General features: G+C 43.4%; 1 protein-coding gene across 1 annotated transcript in view; it reads right to left on the minus strand.

The window, feature by feature from the left end:
• Window positions 1-27,338, minus strand: part of LOC139753352 (uncharacterized) — a 56,718-nt gene that overhangs the window by 19,563 nt on the left and 9,817 nt on the right. The window contains exons 2-3 of the mRNA XM_071669709.1: window positions 4,375-4,599; window positions 156-318 (exon numbers count right to left, since the gene is read on the minus strand). Coding sequence (XP_071525810.1) covers window positions 156-177 — 22 coding nt within the window. The 5' untranslated portion in view covers window positions 178-318; window positions 4,375-4,599. The remainder of the gene's footprint in view (window positions 1-155; window positions 319-4,374; window positions 4,600-27,338) is intronic.

Here is a 27,338-nt window from a genome sequence, read left to right on the forward strand (position 1 = left end):
ACACCTACCATCCAGTCTCTTCCCGACTACACCTACCATCCAGTCTATTCCCTACTACATCTACCACCCAGTCTACTCCCTACTACACCTACCACACCACTGGAGTGGTTCCCTGGCCCACTGTATGAATAACCTGATCAATATCAAGCAGTTACCGAGCGCATGATGGTCTGCCATTTTCGCCTGGCACCCATACAGCCCCAGGATGGATGCTGTGAGGGCGGCCACCACGCCCACGCCGGCCAGGGGGTGGGCGGCCTGATGGAGCGAGACCCTGGACTGCCCACGGCAGGAGTAGGATCAGCAGCAGGGTCACACCTGTGGGAGGGGAGAGACGGGGATGAGAACCTCCTCTTTACCTGGTGGGGGAGTGAGGCGCTTGACGGGGTCGCTGCTGTCTGACAGATAGGCAGCTCCTCCACTGTGTTCTCCTGTTATACTAGCTTCCCACTCTCCCTCTGTGTTCTCCTGTTATACTAGCTTCCCACTCTCCACCTGTGTTCTCCTGTTATACTAGCTTCCCACTCTCCCTCTGTGTTCTCCTGTTATACTAGCTTCCCACTCTCCACCTGTGTTCTCCTGTTATACTAGCTTCCCACTCTCCCTCTGTGTTCTCCTGTTATACTAGCTTCCCACTCTCCCTCTGTGTTCTCCTGTTATACTAGCTTCCCACTCTCCACCTGTGTTCTCCTGTTATACTAGCTTCCCACTCTCCCTCTGTGTTCTCCTGTTATACTAGCTTCCACTCTCCCTCTGTGTTCTCCTGTTATACTAGCTTCCCACTCTCCTCTGTGTTCTCCTGTTATACCAGCTTCCCACTCTCCACTCTGTGTTCCTCCTGTTATACTAGCTTCCCACTCTCCACTCTGTGTTCTCCTGGTTATACTAGCTTCCCACTCTCCCTCTGTGTTCTCCTGTTATACTAGCTTCCCACTCTCCACCTGTGTTCTCCTGTTATACTAGCTTCCCACTCTCCCTCTGTGTTCTCCTGTTATACTAGCTTCCCACTCTCCCTCTGTGTTCTCCTGTATACTAGCTTCCCACTCTCCCTCTGTGTTCTCCTGTTATACTAGCTTCCCACTCTCCCTCTGTGTTCTCCTGTTATACTAGCTTCCCACTCTCCACTCTGTGTTCTCCTGTTATACTAGCTTCCCACTCTCCACCTGTGTTCTCCTGTTACTAACTAGCTTCCCACTACTCTCCCTTGTGTTCTCCTGTTATACTAGCTTCCCACTCTCCCTCTGTGTTCTCCTGTTATACTAGCTTCCCACTCTCCCTCTGTGTTCTCCTGTTATACTAGCTTCCCACTCTCCACCTGTGTTCTCCTGTTATACTAGCTTCCCACTCTCCCTCTGTGTTCTCCTGTTATACTAGCTTCCCACTCTCCCTCTGTGTTCTCCTGTTATACTAGCTTCCCACTCTCCCTCTGTGTTCTCCTGTTATACTAGCTTCCCACTCTCCCTCTGTGTTCTCCTGTTATACTAGCTTCCCACTCTCCCTCTGTGTTCTCCTGTTATACTAGCTTCCCACTCTCCCTCTGTGTTCTCCTGTTATACTACCTTACCACTCTCCCTCGTGTTCTCCTGTTATACTAGCTTCCCACTCTACCTCTGTGTTCTCCTGTTATTCTAACTTCCCACTCTCCCTCTGTGTTCTCCTGTTATACTAGCTTCCCACTCTCCCTCTGTGTTCTCCTGTTATACTAGCTTCCCACTCTCCACCTGTGTTCTCCTGTTATACTAGCTTCCCACTCTCCCTCTGTGTTCTCCTGTTATACTAGCTTCCCACTCTCCCTCTGTGTTCTCCTGTTATACTAGCTTCCCACTCTCCCTCTGTGTTCTCCTGTTATACTAGCTTCCCACTCTCCCTCTGTGTTCTCCTGTTATACTAGCTTCCCACTCTCCCTCTGTGTTCTCCTGTTATACTAGCTTCCCACTCTCCCTCTGTGTTCTCCTGTTATACTAGCTTCCCACTCTCCCTCTGTGTTCTCCTGTTATACTAGCTTCCCACTCTCCCTCTGTGTTCTCCTGTTATACTAGCTTCCCACTCTCCCTCTGTGTTCTCCTGTTATACTAGCTTCCCACTCTCCCTCTGTGTTCTCCTGTTATACTAGCTTCCCACTCTCCCTCTGTGTTCTCCTGTTATACTAGCTTCCCACTCTCCCTCTGTGTTCTCCTGTTATACTAGCTTCCCACTCTCCCTCTGTGTTCTCCTGTTATACTACCTTCCCACCCTCCAGCTGTGTTCTCCTGTTATACTAGCTTCCCACTCTCCCTCTGTGTTCTCCTGTTATACTAGCTTCCCACTCTCCACCTGTGTTCTCCTGTTATACTAGCTTCCCACTCTCCCTCTGTGTTTCCCTGTTATACTAGCTTCCCACTCTCCCTCTGTGTTCCCCTGTTATACTAGCTTCCCACTCTCCCTCTCTGTTCTCCTGTTATACTAGCTTCCCACTCTCCCTCTGTGTTCTCCTGTTATACTAGCTTCCCACTCTCCACCTGTGTTCTCCTGTTATACTACCTTCCCACTCTCCCTCTGTGTTCTCCTGTTATACTAGCATCCCACTCTCCCTCTGTGTTCTCCTTTTATACTAGCTTCCCTCTCTCCCTCTGTGTTCTCCTGTTATACTAGCTTCCCACTCTCCACCTGTGTTCTCCTGTTATACTACCTTCCCACTCTCCACCTGTGTTCTCCTGTTATACTACCTTCACACTCTCCCTCTGTGTTCTCCTGTTATACTACCTTTCCACTCTCCCTCTGTGTTCTCCTGTTATACTAGCTTCCCACTCTCCATCTGTATTCTCCTGTTATACTACCTTCCCACTCTCCCTCTGTGTTCTCCTGTTATACTAACTTCCCACTCTCCCTCTGTGTTATCCTGTTATACTAGCTTCCCACTCTCCATCTGTGTTCTCCTGTTATACTAGCTTCCCACTCTCCCTCTGTGTTCTCCTGTTATACTAGCTTCCCACTCTCCACCTGTGTTCTCTTGTTATACTAGCTTCCCACTCTCCCTCTGTGTTCTCCTGTTATACTAGCTTCCCACTCTCCCTCTGTGTTCTCCTGTTATACTAGCTTCCCACTCTCCCTCTGTGTTCTCCTGTTATACTAGCTTCCCACTCTCCCTCTGTGTTCTGTTATACTAGCTTCCCACTCTCCCTCTGTGTTCTGTTATACTAGCTTCCCACTCTCCCTCTGTGTTCTCCTGTTATACTAGCTTTCCACTCTCCCTCTGTGTTCTCCTGTTATACTAGCTTCCCACTCTCCCTCTGTGTTCTCCTGTTATACTAGCTTCCCACTCTCCCTCTGTGTTCTCCTGTTATACTAGCTTCCCACTCTCCCTCTGTGTTCTCCTGTTATACTAGCTTCCCACTCTCCCTCTGTGTTCTCCTGTTATACTAGCTTCCCACTCTCCCTCTGTGTTCTCCTGTTATACTAGCTTCCCACTCTCCCTCTGTGTTCTCCTGTTATACTAGCTTCCCACTCTCCCTCTGTGTTCTCCTGTTATACTAGCTTCCCACTCTCCCTCTGTGTTCTCCTGTTATACTAGCTTCCCACTCTCCCTCTGTGTTCTCCTGTTATACTAGCTTCCCACTCTCCCTCTGTGTTCTCCTGTTATACTAGCTTCCCACTCTCCCTCTGTGTTCTCCTGTTATACTAGCTTCCCACTCTCCCTCTGTGTTCTGTTATACTAGCTTCCCACTCTCCCTCTGTGTTCCTCTGTTACACTAGCCGTTATCCTAGCTTATATTGTGTTCTCCAGTTATAATAGGTTCCAACTTTTATATTGTGTTCCCCTATTATAATAGGATCCAACTTTTATATTGTGTTCCCAATAATTTAATAGGTTCCAACTTTTATATTGTGTTCCCCTATTATAATAGGATCCAACTTTTATATTGTGTTCCCAATATTATAATAGGATCCAACTTTCATATTGTGTTCCCAATATTATAATAGGATCCAACTTTTATATTGTGTTCCCAATATTATAATAGGATCCAACTTTTATATTGTGTTCCCCTATCATAATATGTTCCAACTTTTATATTGTGTTCCCCTATTATAATAGGATCCAACTTTTATATTGTGTTCCCAATATTATAATAGGATCCAACTTTTAAACTATGTTCCCCTATTTTAACATTATAGGTTCCAGCTTTTATACTGTGTTCCCATTATTACACTTCGATCCTAATGTTCATATGTTTAATGTGTGTCGTTCCCCTTATAATCCTAGGTTCCCGCCATGGTGCCCCTGGTGAAGGCTGGTCCCACACTGAGGGAGACCAACACAGGCGACACACCACAGCCTCAAGCCACGACACGACTGAACACTTGACCCAACGTTAACACGGCTGGATCCAAACCTACCGATGAGGCTGGAGCGATAGGTGGGTGGCTGTGGGCGGCGCTGGTGCCACCCACTCGAACAGAGCGGAGGGTGGAGGGCCAAGGGCGGGACGGCAGCCGCCCGCCGCTGCCGCAGACAGGCGGTGTAGAGACGAAGGGCCACGCGGTGGGACAGGCCCATCCCCAGCCGGCAGCCACACTACCCTCCCTCCTACACCACCATCACACACCCGACACTGGCTCTGCCTGTAAGAAATACACAGGTGGGTCAGCCTCATCCTGGGGGAACCCTACACTTCAGGTAAGGTCATGTGATACTTGGACATGACTTGATATGTTATTTCGTGCATGACAGTGATGAGATTTCCAGGTAATGTTATTGCTACACTGAAAAATGTCTGTTGTACACTGTGTGTCCAGGGGGTAAGTTTCACTGCTCACAGGAAACACGTGAAGGTAATGATAAAGTTTAGCTCTAGATGCAGTGTCACACTACACTCATCAGTGTCACACTACACCCATCAGTATCACACTACACCCATCAGTAGTCACACTACACCCATCAGTGTCACACTACACCCATCAGTGTCACACTACACCCATCAGTGTCACACTACACCCATCAGTGTCACACTACACCCATCAGTGTCACGCGACACCCATCAGTGTCACACAACACCCATCAGTATCACACTACACCCATCAGTGTCACACTACACTCTTAGTGTCACACTACACCCATCAGTATCACACTACACTCATCAGTGTCACCTACACTCATCAGTGTCACACTACACCCATCAGTGTCACACTACAACCATCAGTGTCACACTACACCCATCAGTGTCACACTACAACCATCAGTGTCACACTACAACCATCAGTATCACACTACACTCATCAGTGTCACCTACACTCATCAGTATCACACTACACTCATCAGTGTCACACTACACTCATCAGTGTCACACTACACCCATCAGTGTCACACTACAACCATCAGTGTCACACTACAACCATCAGTGTAACACTACATCCATCAATGTAACACTACACTACACCCGTCAGTGTAACACTACACTCATCAGTGTAACACTACACTACACTTATCAGTATAACACTACACTCTACTCATCAGTGTAACACCACAGTACGCTCATCAGTATAACACTATAGTCATCAGTGTAACACTACGCTACACTCATCAGTGTAGCACTACAGTACACTCATCAATATAACATACACTCATCAGTGCAACACCACATTACACTCATCTGTATGACTACACTCATCAGTGTAGCACTACAGTACACTCATTAATATATCATACACTCATCAGTGTAACACCACAGTACGCTCATCAGTATAACACTACACTCATCAGTGTCACACTACACTCATCAGTGTCACACTACAACCATCAGTGTCACACTACAACCATCAGTGTCTCACTACAACCATCAGTGTAACACTACATCCATCAATGTAACATTACACTACATCCATCAGTGTAACACTACACTCATCAGTGTAATACTACACTCATCAGTATAACACTACACTATACTCATCAGTGTAACACTACGCTACACTCATCAGTGTAGCACTACAGTACACTCATCAATATAGCATACACTCATCAGTGTAACACCACATTACACTCATCAGTATGACTACACTCATCAGTGTAGCACTACAGTACTCTCATCAATATATCATACACTCATCAGTGTAACACCACAGTACGCTCATCAGTATAACACTACATTCATCAGTATAACACTACACTACACTCATCAGTGTAACATTACAATACCCTTATCAGTATAACACTACACTCATCAGTGTAACACTACACTACACTCATCAGTATAACACTACACCCATCAGTGTAACGCTAAACTACACTCACCAGTATAACACTACACTCTTCAGTATAACACTACACTACATTCATCAGTGTAACACTACACTACACTCATCAGGAATACACTACACTCATCAGTATGACACTACACTCATCAGTGTATCAGTGCACTACACTCATCAGTATAACACTACACTCATCAATGTAAAACTGCATTCATCAGTTTAACACCACGCTGCACTCATCAGTATAACACTACATTCATCAGTATAACACTACACTCATCAATGTAACACCACACTACACTCATCAGTATAACACTACTCTCATCAGTGCAAAACTGCATTCATCAGTGTAACACTACACTACACTCATCAGTATAACACTACATTCATCAGTATAACACTACACTCATCAATGTAACACCACACTACACTCATCAGTATAACACTACTCTCATCAGTATCACACTACATTCATCAGTGTAACACTACACTACACTCATCAGCATAACACTACACTCATCAGTGTAAAACTGCACTCATCACTTTAAAACCAAGCTACACTCATCAGTATAACACTACATTCATCAGCATAGCACTACACTTATCAGTGTAACACCACACCTACACTCATCAGTATAACACTACATTCATCAGTGTAACACTACACTCATCAGTGTAACACCACACTACACTCATCAGTATAACACTACACTCATCAGAGTAACACTACACTACAGTCATCAGTGTAACACTACACTACACTAAACAGTATAACACTACACTCATCTATGGAACATTACACTACACTCTTCAGTATAACGCTACACTCGTCAGTGTAATACTACACTCGTCAGTGTAACACTACGCTACACTCATCAGTGTAACACTACACTCGTCAATGTAACACTACACTACACGTCACTTTACTACTCTCTTCTCCCATGCACACGCTTGATTTTCTGTATGTTGTCTGCGTCAACCATGTCTTCAGTCAACCTGTTCCAATCATCCACCACCACTCCTATATTGTACAAGTACTTGTTTACATCTTTATTGTATCTAATTCCATTACTGAATTTCATGTTATGACTTCTGGTTGTTCTATCCGTACATCTGTCGAAGCGCTGTTCATTGTCCACATCGTCAGTCTTTTAAAAACTATAAGGTTGTAATCAGTTCACCCTTCGGTCTTTTCTTTTCTTCTCCGGTGGGTAAATTTAAAGTCTCCAGCTTTTTCTTGTTCCTTACCTCTCTTAATTCTGATATCATCTTTGTTGCCCTCCTCTGGACCTTCTCTGTGAGCTCTTCGTGCTTCGTTAGGTGCGGTGACTAAACCTGAGAAGCATATTTTTGTTTTGATCATAATTAGGATATAAGCAATTGCTAAATACTTTATCTATATACTTGAAAGCTGTCATGATATTTGCCTGAAGACGTTTTGTCTCCTTAACTGTTCCCCTAAAATGGGACGCCGGCAACAGGTTAGGGACGATGTAGACTACCAAGTCCTTCTCACACACAGAATCCTGCCATTCATTTCCTGTCCTCACTATAATGAGGCAGTCTTTAACTCTGCCCCAGCTTCATTCCTTTATATTTACTCAGGTTGAATTTTAACAACCATGTTTCAGACCAACTCTGTAGTCTAGATAGGGCCCTTGTAAGCTGTTACAATCCCCCTTCGCTTTTCACCAATGACCTTCACATCATCTGCAGACATATTCAGGTAGGATTCCACACCCTCGAGGTAACTCGTTAATATAGATCAAAAAGTGTTAAGGTCACAGAACCGAACCCTGTGGTACACCGCTCGTCACCTCAAATCACTTGGGAAAGGCTCCTCTCACATGCGTCCTTTGTTCCCTCCCAACGAGATGATCTCTTCATCGTAGGAGTCTTCCACCACCCCTTATATAGCCTCCCATGGCACACATTGTCAAATGCTCTGTGGTAGTCCAGATAAAGAGTCCGCCCAGCCTTCCCTTTTGTCCAGGACAGCTCACTCTCTCGTTCAATTCTAAGAGGTTAGGTAGGCATGACATCGTTTGCCCGAAAACCATTCTGTCTCAAGAAATTTCTTCTGTGTGTGTGTGTGTGTGTGTGTGTGTGTGTGTGTGTGTGTGTGTGTGTGTGTGTGTGTGTGTGTGTGTGTGTGTGTGTGTGTGTGTTTTCCCGGACTTCTCATGCAAATGATGACAGCGCGAGCGAGAAGTCACCTCTGATGAGACTGTATCATCCTTCGTGGCTGTGTACTCCCTCCTAAGATCCCTAAGCTCAGTGAATTCATCATAAACCAAATGTATCTTCTCCAACACAATCAGCGACGCAGCCAGCCAAGCAGACTCCCTACCCAACACCTCCAGCAGCCGACCTCCTCAAGTATTTGATACCTTTTGTGATCCAACACTGCCACATACGGACCGTCTGAGCGTATGAACCCTGTAGAGGCCAAGGCATTAGAGGGAAGGTTGGAGGAAGACCCACTGGGAATTGACAAGACTCTACATGATGTAGGTGACAAACCAGAGCTTTTTGTATTCCCTCCTGACAAGATTGCAAGATGTGAATGTCACCCCTGACAGCAAGGTTGCCACTACATCTAGTCAAAGAGTCGTCATGAGGGAAACCACCCACTGCATGCCAGCATGTGACCATGAGGAAGTGCACATGAGAATGTTACTTCATTTGCAGGAGGCTTCATAGAAAGTCTCTGTCGTATGACAGATTGACGCCGCTGATGCTGACGCGATTGTCATCCTGACACGGAAGCTTCACCATCTCCGCCCCAAATGGCCAACAGCAGATATATGGATGTCCCGCGACACAGGGGAGTGGTAAAGCCATCCACACTCTCACAGTCCGTAATACTGTCAGCTTTCTATGGAAAGGAGAAGTCAGAAAGGGAGGCTTGGAAGTCACAGAGGCGCTTACCTCCATGACAGAGAAACTATCAACTTTATTGGATGTTGATGCCTGGCACTTCACGACACTGACAGCCGCTGAACGCTGCCAGTGAGGCGGGAAGAGAGATCACCTGGACCCACCTGTGACCTGGCTACCAACAACAAACGTAGTCTCCAGAAGGACGAGGTTGAACAATGGTTAAGGACTGTCAGTAGTCAGTCTTGCTGTACTGTATGATCCACACTACTAGTTGTCCCCAAAACCCTTCAGGATTCAGTTAACTGCGGCTGTAAGAGCACTAAGGGCTGCCATATGTAACGTGTGTCTGCAAGACGACTCACTGGAGATCCCACTAACCTTTGCATATGCATCTGTGACAGATGGACATAAATATAGCAGAACATTATATACACCATCTTATGCATTTTAGGTTTTCCCTGCCACATTGCATACACGAGTTGGCAGGTAGCATATAACCAGTGATGCGTGAATTTCCTTGACACTGAAACTGCTTCAAAATTGAACATCTTGGCTACCAATAGAGATACAGAGGCGTGTTATATATGATAATGAAGCTTTTTGTTAACTCTACGATCAGACTTGCCCCTGTTGTGAAATCACATTGCCTTCTACTTAAGAAAAAAAGAAGATACAGATGTACTGAAGATTCATGTCATTTTGGCCTTAATGTACAATCCAAAAAATATGAGTGTCACCTGATGGCTTACTAGAGTTCAACTTAGATGGTGGCTCTTTGCAGGACAAAGGACAGCGACAAAGCAAAATAAATGAATATATATATATATATATATATATATATATATATATATATATATATATTTCATACTATTCGCCATTTCCCGCATTAGCGAGGTATATATATATATATATATATATATATATATATATATTCTATTTATTTTATTTTTTATTTGCTTTGGAAAGGGTCACAATTTTGCGTGTTATCAAGATATTCCTATGAGTCCACGGGGAAAATGAAACACTGATAAGTTCCCAAGTGCACTTTCGTGTAATAATCACATCATGAGGGGAGAGACAAGAGAGAAATATAAGTCAGTTGATATACATGGAAGAGATGAAGCTAGGACGCCATTTGGTAAATATGCGATTGTCCAAGACATACAACGAGCGTTCATAAACTTATCATTTTACAAATTTTATCAACAATAAAGTTATCTAATTTGTATAGACCATCACTAATATATATATATATATATATATATATATATATATGTATATATATATATATATATATATATATATATATATATATATTCTTTTTCAAACTATTCGCCATTTCCCGCGTTAGCAAGGTAGCGTTAAGAACAGAGGACTGGGCCTCTGAGGGAATATCCTCACCTGGCCCCCTTCTCTGTTCCTTCTTTTGGAAAATTAAAAAAAAAAAAAACAAGAGGGGAGGATTTCCAGCCCCCCGCTCCCTCCCCTTTTAGTCGCCTTCTACGACATGCAGGGAATACGTGGGAAGTATTCTTTCTCCCCTATCCCCAGGGATATATATATATATATATATATATATATATATATATATATATATATATATATATATATATATATATATATATATATATATATATATATATATCCCTGGGGATAGGGGATTAAGAATACTTCCCACGTATTCCCTGCGTGTCGTAGAAGGCGACTAAAAGGGGAGGGAGCGGGGGGCTGGAAATCCTCCCCTCTCGTTTTTTTTTTTTTTTTTGATTTTCCAAAAGAAGGAACAGAGGGGGCCAGGTGAGGATATTCCAAAAAAGGCCCAGTCCTCTGTTCTTAACGCTACCTCGCTAACGCGGGAAATGGCGAATAGTTTAAAAAAAAAAAAAAAAAATATATATATATATATATATATATATATATATATATATATATATATATATATATATATATATATATATATATATATAATATATAATATATATATATATATTTTTTTTTTTTTTTTTTTTTTTTTTTTACCTCGTCGCTGTCTCCCGCGGTTGCGAGGTAGCGCAAGGAAACAGACGAAAGAAATGGCCCAACCCCCCCATACACATGTACATACACACGTCCACACACGCAAATATACATACCTACACAGCTTTCCATGGTTTATATATATATATATATATATATATATATATATATATATATATATATATATATATATATATATATATATATATATATATATATATATACATATATATATATATATATATATATATATATATATATATATATATATATATATATATATATATATATATATATATATATATATATATGTTCTTACATATATGTTCACTCTCAATGTTCTTCTTTCACACAATTTTCCAAACTCAGTCACCAACTTCTGCAGTTTCTCACTCGAATCAGCCACTTGTGCTGTATCATCGGCAAACAACGACTGACTCACTTCCCAGGCTCTCTAATCCTTAACAAACCGCATACTTGCCCCTCTCTCCAAAATTCTTGCATTTTCCTCCCTAACCACCTCATTCATAAACAAATTAAACAACCATGAGGACATCAAACACCCCTGCCGCAGAACTACCTTCACTGGGAACCAATGACTCTCCTCTCTTCCTACTCGTACGCATGCCTTACTTCCTTGGTAAAACTTTTCACTGCACCTCACCATGACCTGTACATATACTGAATATCCTTACTAACCAAGCAACAACACAGTCACCCCCCTTTCTTAATAGATTCAACTGTAATTACATCCAAACCCGCCGCCTTGCCGGATTTCATCTCCCGCAAAGCTTTCACTACCTCTTCCCTCTTAACCAAACCATTATCCCTGACCCCCTCACTTCGCACACCACCCCAACCGAAACACCCTACATCTGCCACTCTGTCATCAAACACATTCAACAAACCTTCAAATTACTCGCTCCATCTTCTCACTTCATCACTACCTGTCATCACATCCCACCGTGTCTCCCTCACCAATGTTCCCATTATGTTCTCGTGTCTTACGCACGTTATTTACTTCCTTCCAAAACATCTTTATATTCTCAATAAAGTTTAATGATACTCTCTCACCCTAATTCTCATTTGCCCTCTTTTTCAACCCTTGCATCTTCCTCTTGACCTCTTGCCGCTTTCTTTTATACGCCTCCCAGTTGCACTCCTTCCTTTCTTTTCTCTTTCACCAACAACTTTACTTCTTCATCCTATCACTCTCCCCTTTCCAATCTGCCCCTCCCACCTTTCGCATGCCACATGCATCTTTTGCACATGCCACCACTGCTTCCCTAGATACATCCCATTCCTCACCCACTCCCCTCACGTCATTTGCTCTCACCTTTTGCCATTCTACACTTATTCTCTCCTGGTACTTCCTCACACGTCTCCTTTCCAAGCTCACTTACTCTCACCACTCTCTTCTCCCCAACATTTACTCCTCTTTTTTGAAAACCTTTACAAACCTTCACCTTCACCTAAACAAGATAGCTCACTTACTCTCACCACTCTCTTCACCCCAACATTCTCTCTTCTTTTCTGAAAACCTCTAAAGATCCTCACCTTCACCTCCACAAGATAGTGATAAGACATCCCACCAGCTGCCCCTCTCAGCACATTAACATTTCAAGTCTCTCTTTTACACGCCTATCAATGAAGACATAATCTAATGATACCTTTTGACCATCTCTCCTACTCTCAAACTTATACTTATGCATACCTCTCTTTTTAAACCAAGTATTCCCAATCACCAGTCTTTTTTCAGCACACAAATCCACAAGCTCTTCACCATTTCACTCACAACACTGAATACCCCATGTACACCAATCATACCCTCAAGTGCCAAATTACTCACCTTCGCATTTAAATCACCCATCACTAATACCCGGTCTCGTGCACCAAACCTACTGACACACTCACGCAGCTGCTCCCAAAACACTTGCTTCTCATGATCTTTCTTCTCTTGACCAGGTGCATAAGCATCAATAACCATCCACCTCCGTCCACTTTCAGTTTTATCCACATCAATCTAGAATTTACTTTCTTACACTCTATCACACACTCACACAACTCATGCTTCAGGAGTAGTGCTACTCCTCCCTTAGCTTTTGTCCTCTCACCAACCCCTGACTTTACTCTCAAGACTTTTCCAAACCACTCTTCTTCCTCTTTGACCTTGAGCATCGTTTCACTCAGAGCCAACACATCCAGGTTTCTTTCCTCAAACATAATACCTATCTCTCCTTTCTTCTCATCCATGCACATTCAGACACCCCAATGTGAGCCTTCGAGGAGGGTGAGCACTTTCCGCTTGACTTCTTTTTCCCCTTTTAGAAGTTGAAATACAAGGAGAGGGTTTCTGGTCCTCTGCTCCCGCTCCCTTTAGTCCCCTTCTACGACACGAGGGGAATACGTGGGAAATATTATGGAGAGAATGAGTGAGAAAAGGCTGACAAAGAGGATGTATGTGTCAGAGGTGGAGGGAACGAGGAGAAGTGGGAGACTAAATTGGAGGTGGGAAGATGGAGTGAACAAGATTTTGAGCGATCGGGGCCTGAACATGCAGGAGGGTGAGGAATGGAGTGAATTGGAACGATGTGGTATACCGGGGTCAACGTGCTGTCGATAGACCAAACCAGAGCATGTGAAACGTCTGAGGTAAACCATGGAAAGGTCTGTGGGGCGAGAATGTGGAAAGGGAGCTGTTGTTTCGGTGCATTACATATGACAGCTAGAGACTGAGTATGAACGAATGAGGCCTCTTTTATCTGTTCTCTTGGCGCTACCTTGCTGAAGCGGGGAGCAACGATGCTGTTTCCTGTGGAGCAAGGCGTCGCCGGAATGGATGAAGGAAAGCATGTGTATATATGCATATGTCTTTGTATGCGCATGTATATGTATATTGTGATATGTATATGTATATATGTTGATATGTATATTTATTTATTTCTGCGTGTATGGGCGTTCACATTATACATTTCTGTATATGTGTGGATGGGCCGTTCTTCGTCTGTTTCCTACCGCTACCTTGCCGACGCAGGAAACGGAGATCAAGAATAATGAATTAATAAAGTATATATATATATATATATATATATATATATATATATATATATATATATATATATATATATATATATATATATATATATATTCATTTATTTTATTTTGCTTTGTCGCGTCGCTGTCTCCCGCGTTAGCGAGGTACCGCAAGGAAACAGACGAAAGAATGGCCCAACCCGCCCACATACACATGTATATACATACACGTCCACACACAGCACATATACATACCTATACATCTCAATGTATACATATATATACACACAGACATATACATGTATACCCATGTATATAATTCATACTTGCTGCCTTTATTCATTCCCATCGCCACCCCGCCACACATGGAATGACAACACCTTCCCCCCTCATGTGTGTGAGGTAGCGCTAAGAAAAGACAACAAAGGCCACATTCGTTCACACTCAGTCTCTAGCTGTCATGTAATAATGCACCGAAACCACAGCTCCCTTTCCACATCCAGGCCCCACACAACTTTCCATGGTTTACCCCAGACGCTTCACATGACCTGGTTCAATCCATTAATAGCACGTCGACCCCGGTATACCACATAGTTCCAAGTCACTCCATTCCTTGCACGCCTTTCACCCTCCTGCATGTTCAGGCTCCGATCACTCAAAATCATTTTCCCTCCATCTTTCCACCTCCAATTTGGTCTCCCACTTCTCCTCGTTCCCTCCACCTTTGACACATATATCCTCTTGGTCAATCTTTCCTAACTCATTCTCTCCATGTGACCAAAACATTTCAAAACACCTTCTTCTGCTCTCTCAACCACGCTCTTTTTATTTCCACACATCTCTCTTACCCTATTATTACTCACTCGATCAAACCACCTCACACCACATATTGTCCTCAAACATCTCATTTCCAGTACATCCACCCTCCTGCGCACAACTCTATCCATAGCCCACGCCTCGCAACCATACAACATTGTTGGAACCACTATTCCTTCAAACATACCCATGTTTGCTTTCCGAGATAATGTTCTCGACTTCCACACATTCTTCAAGGCTCCCAGAATTTTCGCCCCCTCCCCCACCATATGATTCACTTCCGCTTCCATGGTTCCATCCGCTGCCAGATCCACTCCCATATATCTGAAACACTTCACGTCCTCCAGTTTTTCTCCATTCAAACTTACCTCCCAATTGATTTGTCCCTCAACCTACTGTACCTAATAACCTTACTCTTATTCACATTTACTCTCAACTTTCTTCTTTCACACACTTTACCAAACTCAGTCACTGGCTTCTGCAGTTTCTCACATGAACCAAAACCAGCGCTGTATCATCAGCGAACAACGCCTGACTCACTTCCCAAGCTCTCTCATCCACAACAGACTGCATACTTGCCCCTCTTTCCAAAACTCTTGCATTCACCTCCCTAACAACCCAATCCATAAACAAATTAAACAACCATGGAGACATCACACACCCCTGCCGCAAACCTACATTCACTGAGAACCAATCACTTTCCTCTCTTCCTACACGTACACACACACACACACACACACACACACACACACACACACACACACACACACACACACACGCACATACACACACAAAAAAAAAAAAATATATATATATATATATATATATATATATATATATATATATATATATATATATATATATATATATATATATATATTAAAGTATTAAGAATATATGGTGTGGGAGGCAAGTTGTTACGAGCAGTGAAAAATTTTTATCGAGGATGAAAGGCATGTGTACGTGTAGGAAGAGAGGAAAGTGATTGGTTCTCAGTGAATGTAGGTTTGCGGCAGGGGTGTGTGATGTCTCCATGGTCGTTTAATTTGTTTATGGATGGGGTTGTTAGGGAGGTGAATGCAAGAGTTTTGGAAAGAGGGGCAAGTATGAAGTCTGTTGTGGATGAGAGAGCTTGGGAAGTGAGTCAGTTGCTGTTCACTGATGATACAGCGCTAGTGGCTGATTCATGTGAGAAACTGCAGAAGCTGGTGACTGAGTTTGGTAAAATGTGTGAAAGAAGAAAGTTAAAAGTAAATGTGAATAAGAGCAAGGTTATTAGGTACAGTAGGGTTGAGGGTCAAGTCAATTGGGAGGTAAGTTTGAATGGAGAAAAACTGGAGGAAGTAAAGTGTTTTAGATATCTGGGAGTGGATCTGGCAGCGGATGGAACCATGGAAGCGGAAGTGGATCATAGGGTGGGGGAGGGGGCGAAAATCCTGGGAGCCTTGAAGAATGTGTGGAAGTCGAGAACATTATCTCGGAATGCAAAAATGGGTATGTTTGAAGGAATAGTGGTTCCAACAATGTTGTATGGTTGCGAGGCATGGGCTATGGACAGAGTTGTGCGCAGGAGGGTGGATGTGCTGGAAATGAGATGTTTTAGGACAATGTGTGGTGTGAGGTGGTTTGATCGAGTAAGTAACGTAAGGGTAAGAGAGATGTGTGGAAATAAAAAGAGCGTGGTTGAGAGAGCAGAAGAGGGTGTTTTGAAATGGTTTGGTCACATGGAGAGAATGAGTGAGGAAAGATTGACCAAGAGGATATATGTGTCGGAGGTGGAGGGAACGAGGAGAAGTGGGAGACCAAATTGGAGGTGGAAAGATGGAGTGAAAAAGATTTTGAATGATCGGGGCCTGAACATGCAGGAGGGTGAAAGGCGGGCAAGGAATAGAGTGAATTGGATCGATGTGGTATACCGGGGTTGACGTGCTGTCAGTGGATTGAATCAGGGCATGTGAAGCGTCTGGGGTAAACCATGGAAAGTTCTGTGCGGCCTGGATGTGGAAAGGGAGCTGTGGTTTCGGGCATTTTTGCATGACAGCTAGAGACTGAGTGTGAATGGATGGGGCCTTTGTTGTCTTTTCCTATCGCTACCTCACACACATGAGGGGGGAAGGAGATGGTATTCCATGTGTGGCGAGGTGGCGATGGGAATGAATAAAGGCAGACAGTGTGAATTGTGTGCATGGGTATATATGTATGTGTCTGTGTGTGTATATATATGTGTACATTGAGATGTATAGGTAGGTATAATTGCGTGTGTGGACGTGTATGTATATACATGTGTATGGGGGTGGGTTGGGCCATTTTTTTCGTCTGTTTCCTTGCGCTACCTCGCAAACGCGGGAGACAGCGACAAAGTAAAATAAATAAATAAATAAATAATATATATATATATATATATATATATATATATATATATATATATATATATATATATATATATATATATATATATATATATAGCGCAAGGAAACAGACGAAAGAATGGCCCAACCCACTCACATACACATGTATATACATGCACGTTCACACACGCACATATACTTACCTATACATTTCAACGTATACATATATATATACACACGCAGACATATACATATATACACATGTCCATAATTCATACTTGTTGCCTTTATTCATTCTCGTCGCCACCCCGCCACATATGAAATGACAACCCCCTCCCCCCGCACGCGCACGAGGTAGCGCTAGAAAAAGACAACAAAGGCCACATTCGTTCACACTCAGTCTCTACCTGTTATGTATAATGCACCGAAACCACAGCTCCCTTTCCACATCCACGCCCCGCAAAACTTTCCATGGTTTACCCCAGACGCTTCACATGCCCTGGTTCAATCCACTGACAGCACGTCGACCCCGGTATACCACATCGTTCCAGTTCACTCTATTCCTTGCACACCTTTCACCCTCCTGCATATTCAAGCCCCGATTGCTAAAAATCTTTTTCATTCCATCCTTCCCTCTCCAATTTGGTCCCCCATTTCTCCTCGTTCCCTCCAGCTCTGACACATATATCCTCTTTGTCAATCTTTCCTCACTCATTCTCTCCATGTGACCAAACCATTTCAAAACACCCTCTTCTGCTTTCTCAACCACACTCTTTGTTATTACCACACATCCCTCTTACCCTTTCATTACTTACTCGATCAAACCACCTCACACCACATGTTGTCCTCAAACATCTCATTTCCAACGCATCCACCCTCCGCCGCACAACTCTATCTGTAGCCCACGCCTCGCAACCATATAACATTGTTAGAACCACTATTCCTGTTCTCGCCTTCCACACACTTTTCAACGCTCCCAGAACTTTCGCCCCCTCCCTCACCCTGTGACTCACTTCCGCTTCCATGGTTCCATCCGGTGCCAAATCCACTCCCAGATATCTAAAACGCTTCACTTCCTCCAGCTTTTCTCCATTCAAACTTATCTCCCAGTTGACTTGTCCCTCAACCCTACTGTACCTAATAACCTTGCTCTTATTCACATTTACTCTCAGCTTTCTTCTTTCACACACTTTACCAAACTCAGTCACCAGCTTGTACAGTTTCTCACCCGAATCAGCCATCAGTGCAGTATCATCAGCGAACAACAACTGACTCACTTCCCAAGCCCTTCCATCCACAACAGACTTCATACTTGCACCTCTATCCAAAACTCTTGCATTCACCTCCCTAACAACCCCATCCTCGCAACCATATAACATTGTTTGAACCACTATTCCTTCAAACATACCCATTTTTGCTTTCCGAGATAATGTTCTCGCCTTCCACACATTTTTCAACGCTCCCAGAACTTTCGCCCCCTTCCTCACCCTGTGACTCACTTCCGCTTCCATGGTTCCATCCGCTGCCAAATCCACTCCCAGATATCTAAAACGCTTCACTTCCTCCAGCTTTTCTCCATTCAAACTTATCTCCAAGTTGACTTGTCCCTCAACCCTACTGTACCTAATAACCTTGCTCTTATTCACATTTACTCTCAGCTTTCTTCTTTCACACACTTTACCAAACTCAGTCACCAGCTTGTACAGTTTCTCACCCGAATCAGCCATCAGTGCAGTATCATCAGCGAACAACAACTGACTCACTTCCCAAGCCCTCCCATCCACAACAGACTTCATACTTGCACCTCTATCCAAAACTCTTGCATTCACCTCCCTAACAACCCCATCCATAAATAAATTAAACAACCATGGAGACATCACACACCCCTGCCGCGAACCGACATTCACTGAGAACCAATCTCTTTCCTCTCCTCCTACTCGTACACATACCTTACATCCTCGATAAAAAAAAAAAAATTCACTGCTTCTAGCGACTTGCCTCCCATACCATATATTCTTAATACCTTCCACAGAGCATCTCTAACAACTCTATGATATGCTTTCTCCAGATCCATAAATGCTACATACAAATCCATTTGTTTTTCTAAGTATTTCTCACATACATTCTTTAAAGCAAACACCTAGTCCACTCATCCTCTGCCACTTCTGAAACCACACTGCTCTTCCCCGGTCTGATGCTCTGAACATGCCTTCACCCTCTCAATCAATACCTTCCCATATAATTTCCCAGAAATACTCAACAAACTTATACCTCTGTAATTTGAGCACTCACTCTTATCCCCTTTGCCTTTGTACAATGGCCAATCCTCAGGCACTTCTCCATGAGCCATACATACATTGAAAATCCTTACCAACCAGTCAACAACACAGTCACCCCCTTTTTTAATAAATTCCACTGCAATACCATCCCAACCCGCCGCCATGCCAGCTTTCACCTTCCGCAAAGCTTTCACTACCTCTTCTCTGTTTACCAAATCATTCTCCCTAACTCTCTCACTTCGCACACCACCTCGACCAAAACACCCTATATCTGCCACTCTATCATCCAACACATTCAACAAACCTAAAAAATACTCACTCCATCTCCTTCTCACATCACCACTACTTGTTTTTTCCTCCACATTAGCCCCCTTCACCGATGTTCCTATTTGTTCTCTTCTCTTACGCACTTTATTTACCTCCTTCCAAAACATCATTTTGTTCCTCCCGAAAATATAATGATATTCTCTCACCCCAGCTCTCAATTGCCCTCTTTTTCACCTCTTGCACCTTTTTCTTGACCTTCTGCCTCTTTCTTTTATACATTTCCAATTCATTTGCACTATTTCCCTGCAAAAATCGTCCAAATGCCTTTCTCTTCTCTTTCACTAATAATGTTACTTATTCATTCTACAACTCACTAACCTTTCTAATCTGCCCACCTTCCACGCTTATCATACCACAAGCATCCTTTGCTCAGGCCATCACTGCTTCCCTAAATACATCCCATTCCTCCCCCCCCCCCCTCTCCTCATAAGTCCTTTGCTCTCACCTTTTTCTATTCTGCACTCAGTCTCTCTTGGTACCTCCTCACACAAGTCTCCTTCCCAAGCTCACTTACTCGCCACTCTTTTCACCCCAACATTCTCTCTTCTTTTCTGAAAACCTCTAAACTCTTCACCTTCGTCTGCACAAGATAATGATCAGACATCCCTCCAGTTGCACATCTCAGCACATTAACATCCAAAAATCCCTCTCACGCGGCTATCATTTAACACGTAATCCTATAATATATATATATATATTTTTTTTTTTTTTTTTTTTATACTTTGTCGCTGTCTCCCGCGTTTGCGAGGTAGCGCAAGGAAACAGACGAAAGAAATGGCCCAAACCCCCCCCCCCCATACACATGTACATACACACGTCCACACACGCAAATATACATACCTACACAGCTTTCCATGGTTTACCCCAGACGCTTCACATGCCTTGCTTCAATCCACTGACAGCACGTCAACCCCTGTATACCACATGACTCCAATTCACTCTATTTCTTGCCCTCCTTTCACCCTCCTGCATGTTCAGGCCCCGATCACACAAAATCTTTTTCACTCCATCTTTCCACCTCCAATTTGGTCTCCCTCTTCTCCTCGTTCCCTCCACCTCCGACACATATATCCTCTTGGTCAATCTCTCCTCACTCATTCTCTCCATGTGCCCAAACCATTTCAAAACACCCTCTTCTGCTCTCTCAACCACGCTCTTTTTATTTCCACACATCTCTCTTACCCTTACGTTACTTACTCGATCAAACCACCTCACACCACACATTGTCCTCAAACATCTCATTTCCAGCACATCCATCCTCCTGCGCACATCTCTATCCATAGCCCACGCCTCGCAACCATACAACATTGTTGGAACCACTATTCCCTCAAACATACCCATTTTTGCTTTCCGAGATAATGTTCTCGACTTCCACACATTTTTCAAGGCTCCCAAAATTTTCGCCCCCTCCCCCACCCTATGATCCACTTCCGCTTCCATGGTTCCATCCGCTGACAGATCCACTCCCAGATATCTAAAACACTTCACTTCCTCCAGTTTTTCTCCATTCAAACTCACCTCCCAATTGACTTGACCCTCACCCCTACTGTACCTAATAACCTTGCTCTTATTCACATTTACTCTCAACTTTCTTCTTCCACACACTTTACCAAACTCAGTCACCAGCTCCTGCAGTTTCTCACATGAATCAGCCACCAGCGCTGTATCATCAGCGAACAACAACTGACTCACTTCCCAAGCTCTCTCATCCCCAACAGACTTCATACTTGCCCCTCTTTCCAGGACTCTTGCATTTACCTCCCTTACAACCCCATCCATAAACAAATTAAACAACCATGGAGACATCACACACCCCTGCCGCAAACCTACATTCACTGAGAACCAATCACTTTCCTCTCTTCCTACACGTACACATGCCTTACATCCTCGATAAAAACTTTTCACTGCTTCTAACAACTTGCCTCCCACACCATATATTCTTAATACCTTCCACAGAGCATCTCTATCAACTCTATCATATGCCTTCTCCAGATCCATAAATGCTACATACAAATCCATTTGCTTTTCTAAGTATTTCTCACATACATTCTTCAAAGCAAACACCTGATCCACACATCCTCTACCACTTCTGAAACCGCACTGCTCTTCCCCAATCTGATGCTCTGTACATGCCTTCACCCTCTCAATCAATACCCTCCCATATAATTTACCAGGAATACTCAACAAACTTATACCTCTGTAATTTGAGCACTCACTCTTATCCCCTTTGCCTTTGTACAATGGCACTATGCACGCATTCCGCCAATCCTCAGGCACCTCACCATGAGTCATACATACATTAAATAACCTTACCAACCAGTCAACAATACAGTCACCCCCTTTCTTAATAAATTCCACTGCAATACCATCCAAACCTGCTGCCTTGCCGGCTTTCATCTTCCGCAAAGCTTTTACTACCTCTTCTCTGTTTACCAAATCATTTTCCCTAACCCTCTCACTTTGCACACCACCTCGACCAAAACACCCTATATCTGCCACTCTGTCATCAGACACATTCAACAAACCTTCAAAATACTCATTCCATCTCCTTCTCACATCACCGCTACTTGTTATCACCTCCCCATTTACGCCCTTCACTGAAGTTCCCATTTGCTCCCTTGTCTTACGCACCCTATTTACCTCCTTCCAGAACATCTTTTTATTCTCCCTAAAATTTACCGATAGTCTCTCACCCCAACTCTCATTTGCCCTTTTTTTCACCTCTTGCACCTTTCTCTTGACCTCCTGTCTCTTTCTTTTATACTTCTCCCCCTCAATTACATTTTTTCCCTGCAAAAATCGTCCAAATGCCTCTCTCTTCTCTTTCACTAATACTCTTACTTCTTCATCCCACCACTCACTACCCTTTCTAAACAGCCCACCTCCCACTCTTCTCATGCCACAAGCATCTTTTGCGCAATCCATCACTGATTCCCTAAATACATCCCATTCCTCCCCCACTCCCCTTATATATATATATATATATATATATATATATATATATATATATATATATATATATATATATATATATATATATATATATATATATATATATATATATATATATATAGGGAGAGAGAGAGAGAGAGAGAGAGAGAGAGAGAGAGAGACAGAGAGAGAGAGACAGACAGACAGACAGAGAGAGAGCTGAATGAGTGTTAGTGGTTTTGATGCACGAGACCGGGTCATAGTGATGGGTGATTTGAATGCAAAGGTGAGTAATATGGCAGTTGAGGGAATAATTGGTATACATGGGGTGTTCAGTGTTGTAAATGGAAATGGTGAAGAGCTTGTAGATTTATGTGCTGAAAAAGGACTGATGATTGGGAATACCTGGTTTAAAAAGCGAGATATACATAAGTATACTTATGTAAGTAGGAGAGATGGCCAGAGAGCGTTATTGGATTACGTGTTAATTGACAGGCGTGCGAAAGAGAGACTTTTGGATGTTAATGTGCTGAGAGGTGCAACTGGAGGGATGTCTGATCATTATCTTGTGGAGGCTAAGGTGAAGATTTGTATGGGTTTTCAGAAAAGAAGAGTGAATGTTGGGGTGAAGAAGGTGGTGAGAGTAAGTGAGCTTGGGAAGGAGACCTGTGTGAGGAAGTATCAGGAGAGACTGAGTACAGAATGGAAAAAGGTGAGAACAATGGAAGTAAGGGGAGTGGGGGAGGAATGGGGTGTACTTAGGGAATCAGTGATGGATTGCGCAAAAGATGCTTGTGGCATGAGAAGAGTGGGAGGTGGGTTGATTAGAAAGGGTAGTGAGTGGTGGGATGAAGAAGTAAGAGTATTAGTGAAAGAGAAGAGAGAGGCATTTGGACGATTTTGGTAGGGAAAAAATGCAATTGAGTGGGAGATGTATAAAAGAAAGAGACAGGAGGTCAAGAGAAAGGTGCAAGAGGTGAAAAAAAAGGGCAAATGAGAGTTGGGGTGAGAGAGTATCATTAAATTTTAGGGAGAATAAAAAGATGTTCTGGAAGGAGGTAAATAAAGTGCGTAAGACAAGGGAGCAAATGGGAACTTCAGTGAAGGGCGCAAATGGGGAGGTGATAACAAGTGGTGGTGATGTGAGAAGGAGATGGAGTGAGTATTTTGAAGGTTTGTTGAATGTGTTTGATGATAGAGTGGCAGATATAGGGTGTTTTGGTCGAGGTGGTGTGCAAAGTGAGAGGGTTAGGGAAAATGATTTGGTAAACAGAGAAGAGGTAGTGAAAGCTTTGCGGAAGATGAAAGCCGGCAAGGCAGCAGGTTTGGATGGTATTGCAGTGGAATTTATTAAAAAAGGGGGTGACTGTATTGTTGACTGGTTGGTAAGGTTATTTAATGTATGTATGACCCATGGAGAAGTGCCTGAGGATTGCCCATTGTACAAAGGCAAAGGGGATAAGAGTGAGTGCTCAAATTACAGAGGTATAAGTTTGTTGACTTATCCCTGGGGATAGGGGATTAAGAATACTTCCCACGTATTCCCTGCGTGTCGTAGAAGGCGACTAAAAGGGGAGGGAGCGGGGGGCTGGAAATCCTCCCCTCTCGTTTTTTTTTCTTTTTGTTTTTCTCCAAAATTAGGAACAGAGGGGGCCAGGTGAGGATATTCCAAAAAAGGCCCAGTCCTCTGTTCTTAACGCTACCTCGCTAACGCGGGAAATGGCGAATAGTTTAAAAGAAAGAAAGAAAAGTTTGTTGAGTATTCCTGGTAAATTATATGGGAGGGTATTGATTGAGAGGGTGAAGGCATGTACAGAGCATCAGATTGGGGAAGAGCAGTGTGGTTTCAGAAGTGGTAGAGGATGTGTGGATCAGGTGTTTGCTTTGAAGAATGTATGTGAGAAATACTTAGAAAAGCAAATGGATTTGTATGTAGCATTTATGGATCTGGAGAAGGTATATGATAGAGTTGATAGAGAGGCTCTGTGGAAGGTATTAAGAATATATGGTGTGGGAGGAAAGTTGTTAGAAGCAGTGAAAAGTTTTTATCGAGGATGTAAGGCATGTGTACGTGTAGGAAGAGAGGAAAGTGATTGGTTCTCAGTGAATGTAGGTTTGCGGCAGGGGTGTGTGATGTCTCCATGGTTGTTTAATTTGTTTATGGATGGGGTTGTTAGGGAGGTAAATGCAAGAGTTTTGGAAAGAGGGGCAAGTATGAAGTCTGTTGGGGATGAGAGAGCTTGGGAAGTGAGTCAGTTGTTGTTCGCTGATGATACAGCGCTGGTGGCTGATTCATGTGAGAAACTGCAGAAGCTGGTGACTGAGTTTGGTAAAGTGTGTGGAAGAAGAAAGTTAAGAGTAAATGTGAATAAGAGCAAGGTTATTAGGTACAGTAGGGTTGAGGGTCAAGTCAATTGGGAGGTAAGTTTGAATGGAGAAAGACTGGAGGAAGTGAAGTGGTTTAGATATCTGGGAGTGGATCTGGCAGCGGATGGAACCATGGAAGCGGAAGTGGATCATAGGGTGGGGGAGGGGGCGAAAATTCTGGGGGCCTTGAAGAATGTGTGGAAGTCGAGAACATTATCTCGATAAGCAAAAATGGGTATGTTTGAAGGAATAGTGGTTCCAACAATGTTGTATGGTTGCGAGGCGTGGGCTATGGATAGAGTTGTGCGCAGGAGGATGGATGTGCTGGAAATGAGATGTTTGAGGACAATGTGTGTTGCGAGGTGGTTAGATCGAGTTAGTAACGTAAGGGTAAGAGAGATGTGTGGAAATAAAAAGAGCGTGGTTGAGAGAGCAGAAGAGGGTGTTTTGAAGTGGTTTGGGCACATGGAGAGAATGAGTGAGGAAAGATTGACCAAGAGGATATATGTGTCGGAGGTGGAGGGAACGAGGAGAAGAGGGAGACCAAATTGGAGGTGGAAAGATGGAGTGAAAAAGATTTTGTGTGATCGGGGCCTGAACATGCAGGAGGGTGAAAGGAGGGCAAGGAATAGAGTGAATTGGAGCGATGTGGTATACCGGGGTTGACGTGCTGTCAGTGGATTGAATAAAGGCATGTGAAGCGTCTGGGGTAAACCATGGAAAGCTGTGTAGGTATGTATATTTGCGTGTGTGGACGTATGTATATACATGTGTATGGGGGGGGGGGGGTTGGGCCATTTCTTTCGTCTGTTTCCTTGCGCTACCTCGCAAACGCGGGAGACAGCGACAAAGTTTAATTATATATATATATATATATATATATATATATATATATATATATATATATATATATATATATATATATATATATATACTATTTTATTTATTATACTTTGTCGCTGTCTCCCGCGTTTGCGAGGTAGCGCAAGGAAACAGACGAAAGAAATGGCCCCCCCCCCCATACACATGTATATACATACGTCCACACACGCAAATATACATACCTACACAGCTTTCCATGGTTTACCCCAGACGCTTCACATGCCTTGCTTCAATCCACTGACAGCACGTCAACCCCGGTATACCACATCGCTCCAATTCACTCTATTCCTTGCCCTCCTTTCACCCTCCTGCATGTTCAGGCCCCGATCACACAAAATCTTTTTCACTCCATCTTTCCACCTCCAATTTGGTCTCCCTCTTCTCCTTGTTCCCTCCACCTCCGACACATATATCCTCTTGGTCAATCTCTCCTCACTCATCCTCTCCATTTGCCCAAACCACTTCAAAACACCCTCTTCTGCTCTCTCAACCACGCTCTTTTTATTTCCACACATCTCTCTTACCCTTACGTTACTCACTCGATCAAACCACCTCACACCACACATTGTCCTCAAACATCTCATTTCCAGCACATCCATCCTCCTGCGCACAACTCTATCCATAGCCCACGCCTCGCAACCATACAACATTGTTGGAACCACTATTCCTTCAAACATACCCATTTTTGCTTTCCGAGATAATGTTCTCGACTTCCACACATTCTTCAAGGCCCCCAGGATTTTCGCCCCCTCCCCCACCCTATGATCCACTTCCGCTTCCATGGTTCCATCCGCTGCCAGATCCACTCCCAGATATCTAAAACACTTCACTTCCTCCAGTTTTTCTCCATTCAAACTCACCTCCCAATTGACTTGACCCTCAACCCTACTGTACCTAATAACCTTGCTCTTATTCACATTTACTCTTAACTTTCTTCTTCCACACACTTTTCCAAACTCAGTCACCAGCTTCTGCAGTTTCTCACATGAATCAGCCACCAGCGCTGTATCATCAGCGAACAACAACTGACTCACTTCCCAAGCTCTCTCATCCCCAACAGACTTCATACTTGCCCCTCTTTCCAAAACTCTTGCATTCACATCCCTAACAACCCCATCCATAAACAAATTAAACAACCATGGAGACATCACACACCCCTGCCGCAAACCTACATTCACTGAGAACCAATCACTTTCCTCTCTTCCTACACGTACACATGCCTTACATCCTC

Source organism: Panulirus ornatus, chromosome 14 (assembly GCF_036320965.1).
Source record: "Panulirus ornatus isolate Po-2019 chromosome 14, ASM3632096v1, whole genome shotgun sequence".
NCBI lineage: Eukaryota > Metazoa > Arthropoda > Malacostraca > Decapoda > Palinuridae > Panulirus > Panulirus ornatus.